The sequence below is a fragment of the Phyllostomus hastatus genome, unplaced genomic scaffold (genome assembly GCF_019186645.2).
Source record: "Phyllostomus hastatus isolate PE091 unplaced genomic scaffold, TTU_PhHast_1.1 phas_scaffold_317, whole genome shotgun sequence".
Classification (NCBI taxonomy): domain Eukaryota; kingdom Metazoa; phylum Chordata; class Mammalia; order Chiroptera; family Phyllostomidae; genus Phyllostomus; species Phyllostomus hastatus.
The window spans coordinates 14,961,612-14,978,913 of record NW_025334023.1 but is presented as its reverse complement, the minus strand read 5'-3'; the positions used below and the strand labels follow the sequence as shown (position 1 = coordinate 14,978,913).

Sequence of the window (17,302 nt, the reverse complement as noted above, 5' to 3'; positions counted from 1 at the left end):
TCTCAGTGGGTCATCACTATCCATGCTGCTTAACTCTGCCCTCCTCACCCACATACCCCTTTTGCCTTTCCTGCTTAATTTCTCTCCATAGCACTTTTCACCAGAAAATGTGGTATTATATACATCTTATTTTTTGTTTACTGTTACCTCTTTTTACTAGAATGTAAGCTTCATAAGGGCAAGAATTTTCCATTTTTTCTAGTTGCTAGAATGGTGCTTGGAAAATAATAAGCATTCAGAATTTGTTTTGTTAAATGAATGGATGAGGTGACGTGAGATGAGGAATCCTAACTGAAGTAATTTCAGTGGAAGTGGAAAGAAAGTGATGAATGTAAGAGATACAACAGAATGACTCTTAGAGACCTGTTCAGTCTGCAAGTATCCATTGGGAGGGGGCAAAGGATTACAGGTTATGTCTTCACTCAGGAAGGAGACATAATTGAACCCTTATTGTATACGAGGGTTCAAACATTGCACTCAGTACTGTATGCAGAGTGCAGTGTTTGTCGTAGGGGCTGAAGAAACTTGGTTCTGGCTAGGGGGAGATGAGTAATTTTGTAGGGATAGATTACACAAGGTTAATTTCAGGATATAACCCTAGGTGATTGATTGGCATTTTTCTGTCGATGGATTGGTGGAGCCAAGAAGTAAAGAAGGAAGATGAAAGAGTTGCAGAGCCATTGCCAGAGAGTCAGATGGGTTCTTAAAAATGAGAGATCCTTGCTCACTGGGATGTTAGCCTGACTCTGAGCCTTGTCTGTGGGGCTCCCCAAGCCTTCAAAACAAGCTTAAGCCATTGTAAGCCCATCTGATCATCCTATCAATTGTATAGTTTGTTTCCCCCCTGAGTTTCTTGTGCAAGGTCCATATTTACTGTTGCCTTTATCTTCCTGCTTATCATACTATTACTCCACATCTCTGTGGCACTTTTAGTTTTACTGATTATGTCATGGCCCCCAAAACATATATTCTTTGAAATAGAGTAAATTGATTCCAAGGAATTATTTCTTAAGGTGGGAATGATTATGAAAGCATGACATTCCAGTCTGAAATTTGTTGCAACAGATATGCATACCACCAAGTAAGAATAATGTTAATTTTATCCATCATTGACCATCTATTGAGTATTTACCAGAAATTCAAGTGGAATATAGAGTAAGTGCATTCATATGCAGCACTAGTTCATGAATACATGATAAATTTTGTATGTTAGAGGAAGAAGGAATCTTAATTTCTGTTTATTTCTACCATAGTATCTTGAGCTCTCAACATATCTGAAAGGTAGAGAAATAGAGCTTGGATTTATAACATTAAAACATGATTAACCTTCTCTCCAGGTTTTTTACAGCGTTGGAGACTTGGAACCAGAGCATGAATACACAGCATGATAAGTGTGAATGATGTAGGAGAAGGAAAACGTTGTGGGGCTGTGAGAAAGGGGTCACCAGTTACAGCTGGCAGGACAGAGGAAGTTGCAGAAACGTGTGACATTTCAGAGCTCAGTTAGAGGATGCATAGAATTTCATTGAACAGAGTGGAGGAGTCATGAGGAGGGAATTTAGGCTGTGGGAACAGAGATGCAAAAACCAGGAAATCCAGGGAGTAATGCAAGATGTGTTTTCAAAATGAAAACCAGTCCATTTGTGGTTCAGCCGTGGGCCCTTTGCTGGAAGTGGCAGGGAAGAGTTTGGAAAGGTGTTTGGAGCCAAAGACCCCTCATGTGTAGTATCAGTAATGGAGTCTGTTTTTTAAGCACATGAGAGGCATTGAAGGGCTGTAACAGCAGAGCATAATGGTAATATTTACATTTTGAAAGTAGATTCGGATACAAATAGAGTTCTAAGACTTCACCTAGGGAGTGCTTAAAAAACTCCAACAGATTTGGGCCCCATACAAAGTCAACACAATAAGATTCTTTGAAGAACATATCAAATATCTCAGATGATTTCTTTTTTTTCCAGCTCTACTGACATATAATTGACAAATAATATTGTATAAATTTAGAGCCTTCAATGTGATGGTTTGATATACTTGCATATTGCAAAATGATGACTACAATAGGGTTAACACCTCCATCACCTCATGTAATTGTCAGTTTTTGGTATGTGATGAGAATATTTAAGATATACTCTCTTAGGAACTTACAAGTATATAAGGCAGTATTGTTAACCATAGTCACCATGCTGTGCATTAGAACTCCAGAACTCATTCATCTCATAACTGGAAGCTTGTACCCTTTGACCAACATCTCTGTTTCCCACCCCTAGCACCTGGCAACCACCATTGTAGTCTCTGTTTCTACGAGTTTGGCTTTTTAAGGTTCCACATATAAGAGATCATACAGTATTTTTCTTCATCTGTCTGACTTATTTCCTAGCATAGTGCTCTCATAGCCTTTGCCCATGTTGTCACAAAAAGCAGGATTTTCTTCTCTTTTTTATAATGGCTGAGTAATAATCCAGTGTGTGTGCACACATGTGTGTATGTACACATCACATTTTCTTTATTCATTTATCTGTTGATGGACACTTAGGTTGTTTCTGTGCCTTTGCTGTTGTCAGTAATGTTGCAGTGAACATGGGTGTACAGATATCTCTTCAAGGTAGTGATTTCACTTCCTTCAGAGATGTATCATCAGGTGAGTTCCTCTGCTCTCAGCATGGCAACTGTCTGCAACCTGCATCTGTACTGATATTATACTAAGGGAGAGTGGGAATGGTGAGAACCGAGATGCTGAGAGCCCCCATTAGGGAGCTGTCAAGGTCCAGAGGAGAAGCAGTGAGGGCCTGGATGGAGCTTTGGCAATGTGGATAGAGAGGAGGGGACAGATCAAGAGTGATGTCTGAAGTAGAAGTGTTGGTAGGATGTTGAAGACCCGTTAGGTATGGGGGTGAGGAAGGAGTCTGAAGATGACTTGGAGATGCCACTCTGGGTGGCAGTGTGGATGGTGATGTTGTGAACCAGAGTGGGGAACACAGGAGGAATAAGAGGTGGAGATTTGGATGCCTGCCCATTGGGAAGGTTGATTAGAGGGGGTTGCCAGAGGCAATGATGAATTTAGTTTAGGGTATCCAATCCAGTTTTCCTATTTTACCAATGAGGAAACAGGCTCAGAATGGTAAAGTGACAAATCTGAGGTTACAAAGCTAGTTGGTTAATAAAAAACTGAACATACTTCCTCTCATTGTGTTTATGCCTGTTGAGAAGATTCACTGCTTGGTTGTGTTTATTGAGAGCATCTATATAGTACTAAAGGCCAAGTGAAAATATCATTAAATACGCATTATGGCTGTGTTGCTTGTGTGTATTTTTAACCAAGTCCATGACACCAAACAGATCAGTTCCAGGCTATTGAGATAGAGAGCCAAGTGTTGATTTAATGGTGATATCATAGGGCTAGAAGACATAAAAGCAGGAAGGAACCTTAGAGATAGGTTAGAACAACTTCACTTTACAGATGAGAAAACTGGGTCTCAGGGAGAGAAATGCGTTTGTCTAAGGCTGACCAGTGATTAAAATTAAGACCCATGTTTTCTGACCCATTAAGTTAGTGACTTCATTTTTTAAAAGATTTTATTTATTTATTTTTAGAGAGAGGGAAATGGAGTGATAAAGAGAAGGAGAAAAATATCTATCAATCAGTTGCCTCTTGTACCCACCCCAACTGGGGACCATGACTGTAAGCCAGGCATGTGCCCTGATCAGCAATTGAATAGGCAACCCTTTGCTTTGCAGGCTGACTCTCAACCAACTGAGCCATGCTGGTCAGGGCAAGCTAGCACCTTCTGTAGTGAGGTTATCCAGATTGTGTCTGCAGCCTTTGTATTTATTGTGATTCAGTTGATTACTACTTAATATCCCTCGAAGCTGGGAGCTGAATCATGAGCCACATCCACAGGTCTGTGTGTTCAGATACTAAGAGGAAGCAGGCCTCTGGAAACATGGGATCATTTCCAGTGTATGCATCCAGTATGGCACTTCTTAGCTTAGAAGTTTCTCAAGGACAAAAGACTATATATTTGTAGCACAAAACATAGGGCCTGGACCATATTTGCTAATCAATAAATGTGTGTTAAATGAGTGATCTAGCGTCAAGGGTGATTTTTGAACTATGGTTTATTTTCTTTTTATTAATAGTAAATTACCTATGATAAATACATCAGGTCTCTACTTTGCCCATATGTAGGCACTCACTAAAAATCACATGGTTCTCATTATTTTAATAAGAAACAGCAGATAAGGCTGTCAGCTGACAGGATAAGAAGAATAAAATGTGAATGCTAGACATGCTCTGGTCTAAATGTGACCTCTCTCTGGAACACCAAAGATACAAACTTTTCAAGTCTATTGGCCCAGTAACCTCAACAAACAAAGGTCTTTTCTTTCTAGAAACACACTTATTCTCCTTGTTTCTTACCCAACACACATATTCTCACAAACTCAAACATACACACACATTTTCTTTTTGAATTCTTATGAATGTGTTCAACCTCTATATATTGCTTTTTTGTTTAGTCTTGAAAATGACCCTTTGCCACATATTTGAAATGTAAAATCTTTCTCTTTGTGGGCTGCCTTACTCTGCTATGAAGACCTCTGGACAAGTAAATTACTAAGTAACTCGTGACTTTGCTCTTTATCTGATTAGTCAGATAAAGAGTAAGGATGTCTTATGAAAGGGATCATAAGACATCCTTACAAAGCCTAGAGGCCTTCAGAGTCCTGAATGATCACAGAGGGTGGCTTCCCCGCCCCCCCAACCCTGTGTTCCTGAAATGTCATGGCCACCCTGAGTGCTATCAATAGAGATCACTGTTTTGCCTCAGAAACTAAAAAAAAGGAAAAAGAAAAAAAAGAAAGGAAGGAAGAGGAAGGGAGGGAGGAAGGAAGAAAGGAAGGAAGAAAAGAAAAAAGGAAAAAAAAGAAGAGGAAAAGAAAAGAAAAGGAAGGGAAGGGAAGGGAAGGGAAGGGAAGGGAAAAAGAAAAGAGAAGAAATTTAAAACACATTTTGGGAAAAGGAAAGTTTACCTGTGGGTTATGTATCATATGAAGAGTATTATAACCCTTTCTTTCATTGACTGGATGGCTGTGAAAATAAAACAAAAAATGCTTCTGTGGCATAGCCCACATAAGAAATGTTTTAGGATCATTGTGAGCTGGCTCTGACAAAAATGCTCTGTCCAGTCAGACCTGAACACGCAGGCTTACCTATGAGGATGGGAATCACTGAACTTCATCCATTTTCACTAAGTGCTGTGGCTTATGGAATATTTTCACTTACAATTAGTGCTAATGCCAATGTGAACATAACAACCTACAAAAAAAGTTTGGTAACTTGAATTAAAACTCATCATCACAAAACCTTGAGCTCCAACTTAAGTGTAAACTGCTCTTAGAAGTGTGTTAATCTGTGTGTTCTTAGATACACACCACTTTCAGCATTTTATTCTAAGATCAGTTGGCTTATTGAATACATACCTAACTTAAAAATTTATTTAACTTGATAAGACTCTGAACATAAATTCTCAAGTAAGAATGAAAGGTCTTTGTCTTATCATATATTTCTGGAGCTTTTTGTTTTGGAAAATATAAACCCAGTTTTCCTTAAACCCTGTCTTCAGCAACTACTAGTGGTTAGAGTGACAAGCAATAGAATTTTGTTGATTTCTGCTATTCAGCTGAAATACCTATGATTTTTTGTTATAAACCCTGGACTAGAGCTATGATTTTACTATATGTCATATTGGCTTTTGTACATTTTAACATGCTGGAGAAAGGGAGGGAAATTTTAAGTACCCAGGTTGTTATAAAGTACTGTACTGGGTCCTTAACACAGGTTAATTCATTTCATTTTTATGACAACTTTTCAAGGTATGTATTATAATTGCCATTTTACCAATGAGGAAGGCTAAACTTAGAGTGTGTAATAAACTCGCAAATATTCACTTAGAAAATTAAGAATCAGAGCAGAAATGATTCTACATGATTGGTCTAAAAAAGACCAACTTTTGCCCTGGTTGGCATGGCTCAGTGGATTGAGTGAGGGTCTGCAAACCAAAGGGTCGCTGGTTTGACTCCCAGTCTAGGGCATGTACCTGGGTTGTGGGCCAGATCCCCGGTGGAGAGCATGTGAGAGGCAACCACACATTGATGTTTCTCTCCCTCCCTTCCCCCCTCTAAAAATAGATAAAATCTTTTTTTAAAAAAAATGAATACTTTGTTTAAAAGACAAACTTTCTTTTAATTAATTTCCTTCCTTCTTCCTTTGCTCTCCCTCTTTCTATCTCTCCCTCTCATTTCTCTCTCTCTCTTTGTGTGTGTGTGTGTGTGTGTGTGTGTGTGTGTCTGTGTGTTAGAGGGCTTTTCTTATACAATAGATTATAGACTACTGAAGGGTAGAGGTCACCTAGTTCACTGTTCTTGTCCTAGCATGTCACTCAGAGACTGGCACCAACACATAAATATCTGTTATCTGTTTAATTGAGTTGAATGGGACACTCCTGATATGGAAACCTGGAGGAGAGCTAGTACAGGACTATAGTTTATTAGTTGAGAATATTCAGTGTTGGTAAATGACTGTGGACTCTGAATGAAAAAGCTCACTTTTGAATTCCGACTTCTAAAGTTAATTAATCTGTACAATTTGGACAGGTTACTTAGCCTCACTAAGTCTCAATTTCCTCACTTTAAAATGGGGATGATAATTGTACCTTTGTGATCAATTATGTAAATCACATTTCTGATGGTTAGTAAACATACAATAAATGCTAGCTATTTATACTGCTACCCTTAATTAGAATTGACTGTGGATGTATTTTTTAACTATTACATTATTTAACTATTACATTATTACTATTAGGCATTTATTATGTTTATCATTACATCACCCCACCAAAATGTAATCTCCACAACGGCAGGGATCTTACACTTTATCATTGTATCGCATGCCTTGAGAGCAGTGTTGTCCAATGGAACATTCTGTGATAATAGAAATGTTCTGTACTGGAGCTGTGTAAAACTGTAGCCAGTAGCCACATGTGGTTACTGAACACTTAAAATGTAGCTAGAGAGTGTGACTGAAGAGCTGGATTTTAAATTTTAATTAGTCTTACCTAATTTAAACTTAAGTAGCCATATGTGGCTAGTGGGATACTGTATTAGCACAGTTCTAGGACATCAGAAGGTATTCAGAAGTTTCAATAAATACTTGTTAAGTGAATGAATCCCCTCTCGACTCCAATATCAGGAACAAAGCTGTGTGACTACATATTTAGTTAATTCCTTAAAGATAAGTGATGAAACACAGCTCATACTGGAGGCCTCATAACATTGCAATGCTTTGGTTTAGAATTTCAGTAAGTTTTTTATTTCTATTTTTCTTTGGTGATAGGTCAAGAAAGATTTGGAAACATGACAAGAGTCTATTACCGGGAAGCCATGGGTGCATTCATTGTCTTCGATGTCACCAGGCCAGCTACGTTTGAAGCAGTGACAAAGTGGAAAAATGACTTGGACTCAAAGCTAAGTCTCCCTAATGGAAAACCAGTTTCTGTTGTTCTGTTGGCCAACAAATGTGACCAGGGGAAGGATGTGCTCATGAATAATGGCCTCAAGATGGACGAGTTCTGCAAGGAGCATGGTTTCGTAGGATGGTTTGAAACGTCAGCAAAGGTAATATGACCTTAAATGATAAACTTATTGTAGGCAAGATTCACATAGGAAATGGCATGTAATCATCATCATCATTATCATAATGATAATAATATGTGTCTGGCTAGTGATTTATAGTTCCCAAACTGCTTTAAGCCCTTTCTCACCTCAGCGGGTAAGATGGGCAGACCAAGGACTATCATCCACAATTTAAGATGATTGTGCCTAAGGGAGCAAAGCATCTTGTACGTCATCCTGGTAGTAATAGTTAATAAATGTTTTTGTTTATTGAATGCTCATGTGTCATGTATGTTTTACATGCATCTTCTCATTAGTCCTGATAACAACCCCATTAGGTAAGTATGATTTTAGAATAAATAAATGAAATGGGCCACACAATCAGTGTTTCTAATTTATTCATGTATTAATTAACTTACTCAATCAACATATGGTAAGTTCTTCTGTGCCAAGAATTATGCTTTGCCCTGGAAATGAAAAGATGACAAGAACACAGACTGTGGCATTGGGAATACTTGGAGAGAGGAGTGAGAGAGTAGACGGCAAATAGAAATGCGAAGACCATAATGTGGCTTGGCACTGCTCACTCTCTTGGGTGGCCGAGGGGTAGCAGGGAAGTGGGGCGTGGTCAGGGCTGGAAATGAAGAGTCAGATGTGGGTGGTGAGGGGATTATATCTCCCATTATACCCCACGCTGCTTTCTGATTTGTCAGGTAAATGACTTTTGCTCAAATCCCTTTTGGTTTTGTGTGGACACTATCTTTGCATCTCAGTATCAGAGAGAAAGACCACTTTAATGGTAATTTTGAAAGTTAAAAAATGCATAAATAAAATATAAGTAAATGTTTTGCTGTATGTTTCTGATATTTTCTGTATGCATGTCTGTGTTTTCCATTATTAGGATTTCATTCTACAGTTTTATATCATGATTTTCCACTTTTACTTATTTGTGGAGCAGGTATTAAATACTTGTGGAACATATGCACTGGGCTAATTATTTGAGGTTCAGCTGTCAATAAGATGGGCATTGTCTCTGTACAATTTCTCATTATGGAATTTACACTTAGGCCTTATTGTGAACATTAGAGAATGGTCTGAAAACACAACTTGAGTGGACACCATTCCAATAGGCTGAGGGGGAGCCTTGGACTGGTTTTTCACTGGAGAGTAGAATGGCCAGATTTGCCCTGAAAACTAGGGAAGGATGGATTGCATGTGAGTAAACCTGGACACAGTAGCATGGTAATTACTGCATTCCTATGGGAAAATGACAAGTCTTTGAATTAAGCAAATGGCTTTAGGAATTGAAAGGAAACCCTGATGTGAGAATATCACTGAAGTGGAAACACTGGCAGGATTAAGCAACTGCCTGGATCAGGAGACGATGCAGAGGGATAAGTAGGTTGTGCTGACACTTTCTGTCCCAGCTGGAATTATTTTTGTTTCTACCATTTCATGGAGAGTCTCAGTTCCTACCTTCTCTCTGTGCTGTCTCTAAGAGGGCCTTGTGTTCAGAAATTACTTCTCAGTTCCTTGTCTTCCTTCTTGGTGTCTCAGTGAACTTTTCCCCTTTATTTCCCCTTCCTTTCCCAGTAAAACTCCTTGTCCGTCTGTTTCTTAGGGTGCATCCTTTTATTTAAGACAAGGTAGCTATCATTCTCTACTTCCTGATGTCACTAAACCTTTTTGGATTTTTGTTTAAAGAATTTATTGTTGTAAAGAGAGAGGCAGAGCAAAACTCACAGATGGGACTAAGTTACAGAAATTTAAGAACTACTACATTTTTTATAGTCTTGATTCCTGGATGTTAGTCTGGCTTTCAAAACAATTCTCCTGTCTCTTATCCCCACCCTCACTTTTACTCCACAGCTCCTGCGGTTCCTTCCAGTTCCTTTCTTTCAATAGAGTCCCTTTTCAGCCCAGAAGTGGATTTTGGAGAACTCTTTTTCTCAACTGATTACTTTATATCTGAGAGGAAAACTAGATTGAATGACTTACATTTATATGGGAAGAAGACTCTTCCATCATTTATTCATTCAACAAATATTATTGCACAAGTGTTACATAGTGGGCACTAAGAATAGAGATATTTACACAACATAATCCTGATTTCATGTATGATAATAACAACAACACAACGTGAGTAAAAACATGAGGTGCTGGATGGTGAATAAGTGCTAGCCAGAAAAATAGAAAAGATAGGGAGAAGCCTATGAATTTGTGGAGTGAGTTGAAATTGCTTGTGGGACCAAGGCCTTTCTGGACATCCCTCTGCCCACTCTGACATTCCTGCTCGGCTACTACCTAGCTGAACTCTGACTAGGGGCATGGGAAGTTCATTAACTTAAGACCCCGCTGACCTTACATTGTGGATTTATATAATCCTCTAAATCCTTGCACATGTAAATTTTGATGAGAAACTTTTTACAGAGAAAGATGGAGGGAATTTCACAAGCCTGAAGTGCACTCAATATAACCAAGAGGGTACAAGGCCTCATTGTAAAAGGTAATGCCTGCATTCAGCATTTCTCCTTCTTCCAAACACACTGCCACTGAAATTGCCCTTCTGAGCATCTCGCTAGTGAAAAGGGCTTCCTGGTGCCAGGTTAGTATTCAAAGTCAACACCTAGAAGCTCAGGAATAATACTGCAGCATTGATATGCTGGAGTGTCACACTGTTCAAAAGGTCCTTTTTAAAGCATCTGATGGAGCTCTGCTTACTTTCTGAGGATAGTGTTACTGCATTCACAAAATAGAGGCCCAGATCAAACTGTCAGCCTGAAGCTAAGATGGCAGCCTTTGGAGACAGCTACCGATTCCTTCTTTGATTACATTTGGGATCAGGAAGATTTCCCAGAGAGATCATTCTCTTAGAAAGCGAATCTACCAACAATTAGAGTCCTCTTGAGTGATGTCATAATCAGTCTGGTGATAAACATCTGATTTCCTTTTTTCTGTCTGCGAAATTTCTAATGCACCAAAGGCAGAAATCCTGTGGGTATTGCCATCAGCTTTGCCGTCTCTGGAGCTGGAGCCCACAGGGTGGTAGAGGAGTCTGTCATTGAAACCAGCCTCCACCTGCCACTCACCCCACTGCCCAGACTCATTGACCTTCTTGCTCTTCAATCTCCTCAAGTAATTTCATAGAGTTTTCATGCCTTGTGCTGTTGTTGCTGGAATAACCATGGGTAGCTTATGGCAGTGAATTAAGAGAGGAAAAAATGAAAATTAAATATGTGCTAGCATCTCTTAATTTTTTACATCAAATATTTATTTTCAAATATTAAAACCAAAGGAGTCCTGGCTGCTGTGGCTCAGCAGATTGAGTGCTGACCTGTGAATCAAAGGGTCATCAGTTCCATTCCCAGTCTAGGGCACATGCCTGGGTTGTGGGCCAGGTCCCCAGTAGGAGGCGTGTGAGAGGCAACCACACATTGATGTTTCCCTCCCTCTCTTTCTCCCTCCCTTACCCTCTCTAAAAATAAATAAATAAAATATTTTTAAAAAATGAAAGACTACAAGTATAGTCTCTCCTAAGGCAGGTTTTCTTTGTTTTTCAACCATTGCATTCTTCCCATCAGTCATGTTTACTTGAATTCAACCTGTGGATTCACTAGGGCTAGATAATGTATACTTGGGGAGATCATATGTCCCATTTCCTGGAACATTCTTGGTTTATGCCTGCTGTCCCAGCATAATTATTGATGAGATTCTCATCCCTGGTTTGTAATTAAAATTTACATGCTCAGCCTATCGATCAGGAGCTCCAATACGTCACACAGTCCACATCACACCCGAGCTCTACTAATGGCTATTTTATGCATTCCTGTGCCCTAGCCCAGTCTTTACAATATACTTTGGTAAATTTGTCTCTTTAGAATGAGGGCCCTGCTCTGCCTTTGTGACTGCAACCGCAAAGCTGTGATTCCTGTCTTCTGGGCCCATCTCAGTGGCTGACGGGACTCTGCTAGCTGCTGACCCATTTACCTAGTTCATTCTTGGTGCCCATTGCTGCAATCCCTACCAGTTGCTCCTTTTATATTCACTCTATGACCAGAGCCACCCACCTTCAAGAAGTGCCATAATATATGTGGCACTCGATATGTTATGTCTGATTACACACTCACAGACACCATCAGCATCATTATCATCTGCACTATCTGTTCCCACAGCCCACCCGCTGGTCTGGGCATCCCCATCTGTGTGTGGCCCCGAGGCACACAGCAGCTGCACTTGGCACACGGGTCTGTTTCTGTATCTTGGCTCTTTCCCAGGTGCTCCATCCTGCCCTTGTGGTGCAGTTATTTGTCTGTGGCTGTGTTCAGAAACAGGACGCCTGGAAAACACCAAAGTCGACAGGAAATAATGGAGCAAGTGTTTTCTGTCCACCCATGGTGACAGGGACCAAACTCACAGAAAGACCTGCAATATCCTTTCTCCTGGTTACTCCACGTCGGCCCTCCTCCTGGCACATTTCTGTGGCTGCTTCTGTCCTACTTACAGTGACATTTTAGGCCCACCCTCTTTTCAGAATGTTCTAAGATCAGTGGGTGTCCTAGGAATAACTTTCTTATATTAAACTCCACTCCATTTGAGTCTTTTTCCTGAAGCTGAAAAGAAGAACATTGATGTGTGTCCTGCAGAGAGAAGGAGTATATCCAATAGTGTTCTCCACTGAAAATTAGATTTTCAGGGGGAAGAGTGGGTGTTTCACAGGGTAGTGGATATCTTTCATGTGTTTAGGATTTCCAGCAACTGTTAAACATATTTGCTATCTTTGGGGAACTTCTAGCCACAGGAGGCTCACCTTCCCAGGAAGAACCCATGAAACCTTCTTCCTTTGCCTTCTCTGCAGCTAGGGCACAGGCTCATGGCCTAGATTCCACCAACCATACTGACTCAGAGGTGGGCAACCAGAGGAAGGAGGTGCAGTGCAAAATCTGTTCTTTTCCCAGGCAGTGCGGTGGAAGAACAGGCCTCCATCTTTGATAAAAAGCAAAATTTTCAGGGTCTTGTACTTAACACAAAAACAGAATCACTGCTGGCCCTGGGAACAGTTGTATCAGGTGAGTTTCTTGGAGATTTGCAGATGACAAGACCTGGCGTGCTCAGTGGTGGCCACAGCCGTGCCCTTGTCAGGCCTGTCCTATGTGGGGTTTGAGTTCCCTGAAGCTTAGGGTGGTTGAGCCTGTTTGCCTGCACTAACAAACAATGCTGCAAGCTACCCAATGCCCTTGAGTAAACGGTTTCATCGTCAGCTTCTCTATTTAACAGCTGAGAAACTGGATTAATAGATGTGGTCAAACACATTTGAGAAAACCAACTTAAACAAATGCATCCCCTGCTGAAGGATGTCTCGGGACTTTGATATGTGACTGTGCATTTCAACTCTCCAGTAATAGCAGTATTTGTTGCTGTTTGCTGTATGTTAGCTTTTGGCAGAGATTTTTATGTGTATGAACTCATTTAATCCTTACCAGGATCCTACAAAGTTGGCATTATTTTTATTACTATATTAAAGAAAAAAAAGTTGAGACTTAGGTGACTTCTCTAAAGCTGTAAGAGGTTACTCCCCTTTTTAAAAAAAATGCTAACACACACATTTGCTCCTTCATCTGTTAACATTTTAAAATCAAGGTATGTCCCATGGCAGTGTGATTTCTAGAATTAAGGTGTGTTATGCACATGATGGCATTTTTGCTACCTCTTCTCAAAGAAGACTAACCGTGCATCATTCCTAAAGGCTTTAGGCCACACAGAACACTCAGCAAAGTGGTAGAACATATTTAGGACATGCTGGCCTAGAATTTTCATGTGGAAAGAAAGTTTTCTGTGTTTTATTGAGTTTAGTGAGCTTTTATTATTATTATCATTATTTTTTAATTGCTCTGCAAGCTGAAATATGCCGCAGTTAAGAAGTGGCTAGTTTTCTGGAAGCTGCTTGAAGAGAAGTATCACACATCATTTCTTTTTATAGGCTTCTAGAAAATATGCACTTAGAAACATAAAGTATTTATACAAACTGGAAATTCATAGATAATTACACTTGGGTATGGGTATATGGTTATTCTAATTCATGTTTAATGGATTGAATATAGAACATCATTTTTTAGAAATTCCTTTATTTTTAAGCTGGGTATTAGACCATCTCTGATTGTTCCCATTTTTCAAATGTCAAACCATGAAAAATTTTTGACAGCCACTGGTGTATTCATTACTGCAACACAATTTGTATTGAATATCCTGGTCTGTGCTCTGAACGATGTATACTGAGCCCTTTCTGAGTTCAGAGTATGTTATTAGGCGCCAGTTCTTATTCCTAAAACGTCTTATTGTTAAAACTCCCTTTTAGGAAATAGGTGTTCCAGGCTTTAGGGAAATAGATGTTCCAGGCTTTAGCTGTCCATCTCTGAAGAATTTAGATGAGCTACATGATGTGTCTGCACTGACTTAACTGGTTACAGCACATCTAACCCTATATTTTTGGCTGATTTGATTAGAGCTGGCTGAACTTAGGGACATAAAAGAAAGGACCCAAACTGGGATCTAAAATCAGCAAAGTTAGGAGGCATCAATTAAAGGAAATGTTTAATAGTCATGATCATTAAAAACCCTTTTTTTTTCTTACTGGAGGACATTTTTTCATTGCTTTTTAGAGACAGTGAAAGAAAGGGGGAGCAAGAGGGGAAGGGAGAGAGAGAAACATCAATCTTTGTAAGAGAAGCATCAATTGGTTGCCTTCCATACACACCTGGACCAGGAATAGTATGTGCCTGGATCAGCGATTGGACCCACACCTAGGTATATATGCCCTGACTGTGAATCGAACCTGCAGCCCTTTGGTTAAGGGACAGCACTCTAACCAACTGAGCTACACTGGCAAGGTCTAGTTATGATCATTTTATGTAATGACCACTAGTCTGTAGTACAACTATTAGAATCATAGTTCTGACAGATTCTTCATGCCCTACATGAAAAATGGAACAATTTCTTAAAGTTGAGAGTAGCTTAAGTACAAGGGTCTCAAACTCAAGTTACTCATTTGCTTAAGAATTAGTAAAAATTAATTATTTAAATTTTTATCTTTAGTTAATTAATTCTCCAGAGGTTGTCTAGGTCTATGCTTGTAATTTACTGGGTAATATGAAGTCCAACTGCAACTGAGACACTGTAGGGAAATAGATATGGGCCCTCAGAGGGTACAGCTGCAGCTTTGTATGTAGGAGGGAAGGTGTTTCATGTTGTTCTCTTCTATCTCCTCATTATATTTCTTTCTGTAAAAGTCTTTTAAGGAAAAAGACCTATGTGCCCGTCTCTCTGAATTTCAAGAAGCAAGGATGTTCCCAAGGCTCTATTGTATCTTGAGCTTAATCTGAAGCAGAGATGAGCTACGTGGAAAAGTGTAGGTGATGGCAGATGGAAAAAGCAGGTAGAGTCCTGGTTCCTTTGGGAATGAAAACATTGCCTGGGTGTAGCTGGGTGAAGACCATGACTGAATATGGTCCCTAGTCTTCGCTAGTAGACCATGTCTCCTGTTCTCAGACCAGGGAATGGTTACAACCAGATTCTGCTTCTGGGGTCAGCTTTCCTCATGGATGTCTACCTCTAGCCATGACTTCTTCTCAAACTTCAGATATCCATATTTCTCTGGATCTCTACCTGGATGTCATTCTAAAACTCTCCAAACCCCACATGTCTGAAACTGACTTCATCAGCCTTTCTACAAACCAGATCCTCCGATTTGGAGATGCCACATCCACTGGGACATCCCAGCCATGCAGCCTTCTAAACAGTTACTCATCCTTCACAAGCCCCTTGTTCCTGACCACAGAAATCCCCATAGTGAGGCTGTTCTCTGCCTCTCCAGGCCTGCCTCTGGCTCTTTGTCCTTCTCTTTATCCTGCAATGATACTAACCAGCATCCAATTCCCTGTTTACATCTTGGTATTCTCCCTGTCTGGAACATGCTTTCTTCAGTTATTCACCTGTCTTTCACTCTTGCTTTATGATTTGGCTCAGGCATCATCTGTTACAGACTGTCAGGAGGACAGTCTCTCCTATCTCTTATCACGTTATGTTAAACTGCTTTCTTCATGGGCCTGACCCTGCACTGGACTGTGAAATCCTCCTTGTCTTCTACTAGCACAGTGGCTGCACCTGGAGGGTGGTGTATGGAGGGTGATCACTTAGACAGTGTTTATTGGATGGGACAGAGTTGTTTGTTGCACTGCTTCTCAAGGACTCTCAGAAGATTCCTTTACTGCATTATTATTTCCCTGCCCTTCGTGGGAGCACTTTCATCCTCAGAGAACTGTGTAGAAACAGAAAAATTAATTACCACTGTATTTCCCAGGAGGATTCTACATTACGTAACTCCTTTCATCCAGAAATCTCTCTAGACACTGTGCACAGCAGGGGGATCGTACTGCCGCACAGCATGCAGGGGAAGTAGAGAAGAAAAATGAAGGTAAGGGAACAGCCCCACTTCATTCCTTGGGGCCTAGCATGGGAACTGTGAATTCCTTCCTTAGCAATGGTGTATAGCATCCTGCAAGGCTCTACCATTAGCCTGCAGATCTTACTGTCTAGCTTATTCCTCCTTTATACCCTAGAACAAGAATTTAGCAGTTTTTTCCTCACTTGAATTCTCATAATCTTGTTTTACACGTATCTCTCTTTTGTTTCAACTGCTCTTATTTGAGCAACACACAATGGCTACAATATTTTTCTTTTTCTTTTTCTTTTTACTACTAATGAAATGGAATTCCAAAGAGGCATCTTACTAACTTGTGTTGAGAAACCAGGCCTCGGCTTCAGATCTAGTCCAGAGCCCTGTCCAATAACAAGGATTCTTGAACAGAGTTGTACATCAGGAACACCTGAACAGCTTGTTAAAACTTCAGATGCATCGTCCCTACTCTTAGGAATACCTGAAGGAGAACAGAGTGTATGATTTGGGAGGTTTTTTGGTGCTTTTCATATGTACCCTGGTTAAAAGGCACTGTGTTACACTTTGTTCATTAATTCACTCACTCATTCAGTCATTCAGTCATTCATCCATCATTCATTCCTGAAGTATTCCTTGAATAACTCCTGTTATTCAGGCTGTATTCAGGCCACCACTTTTCTAAGCATTGGAACACTGATGATAAAGGGTGCAGTTTCTCTTCACTGAGATGTTCCCGGTCTCATGGAAGAAAACTGACATAAATGAATAATTATAATGTAGTATGAAATTCTATAAAAACTGCTGACCTCTCCAGGACCGTGAGAACACCTGAAGGAGAAGCTGTAACCTCTACCTGACAGAAAGGCAGCTTCTTAACATTTGATCATCTCTTTACCCCCAGTGATCTGAAATTCCACAGTCCTATGCTCTATGTGAACCTTTGTTCAGGGCCCTCTGTAAACCCTTTCAGCTTATGTTCTGAGAAATATCACTCCTTTGAAAATTTCCCCCCTTTTATTTTCTTTGTTCGTTCTTTATGGAGCTCCTGGTTTAGTGTAACTTCCTGAATTAAGTCTGTGTACCTACTATGCCTTTTTTCCCCTAATATTTTCAACACTTTGTCATTTTAACTTTTTTTTACATTTCTCTGAGTCACTTCCCAATCTGTTATTATAATTTTAATTT

General features: G+C 40.0%; 1 protein-coding gene across 1 annotated transcript in view; it reads left to right on the top strand.

Moving 5' to 3' along the window:
- RAB38 (RAB38, member RAS oncogene family) overlaps nucleotides 1-17,302 on the top strand; it is a 48,642-nt gene that overhangs the window by 14,237 nt on the left and 17,103 nt on the right. Inside the window, exon 2 of the mRNA XM_045818120.1 lies at nucleotides 7,391-7,671. Within this exon, the coding sequence (XP_045674076.1) occupies nucleotides 7,391-7,671 (281 nt within the window). The remainder of the gene's footprint in view (nucleotides 1-7,390; nucleotides 7,672-17,302) is intronic.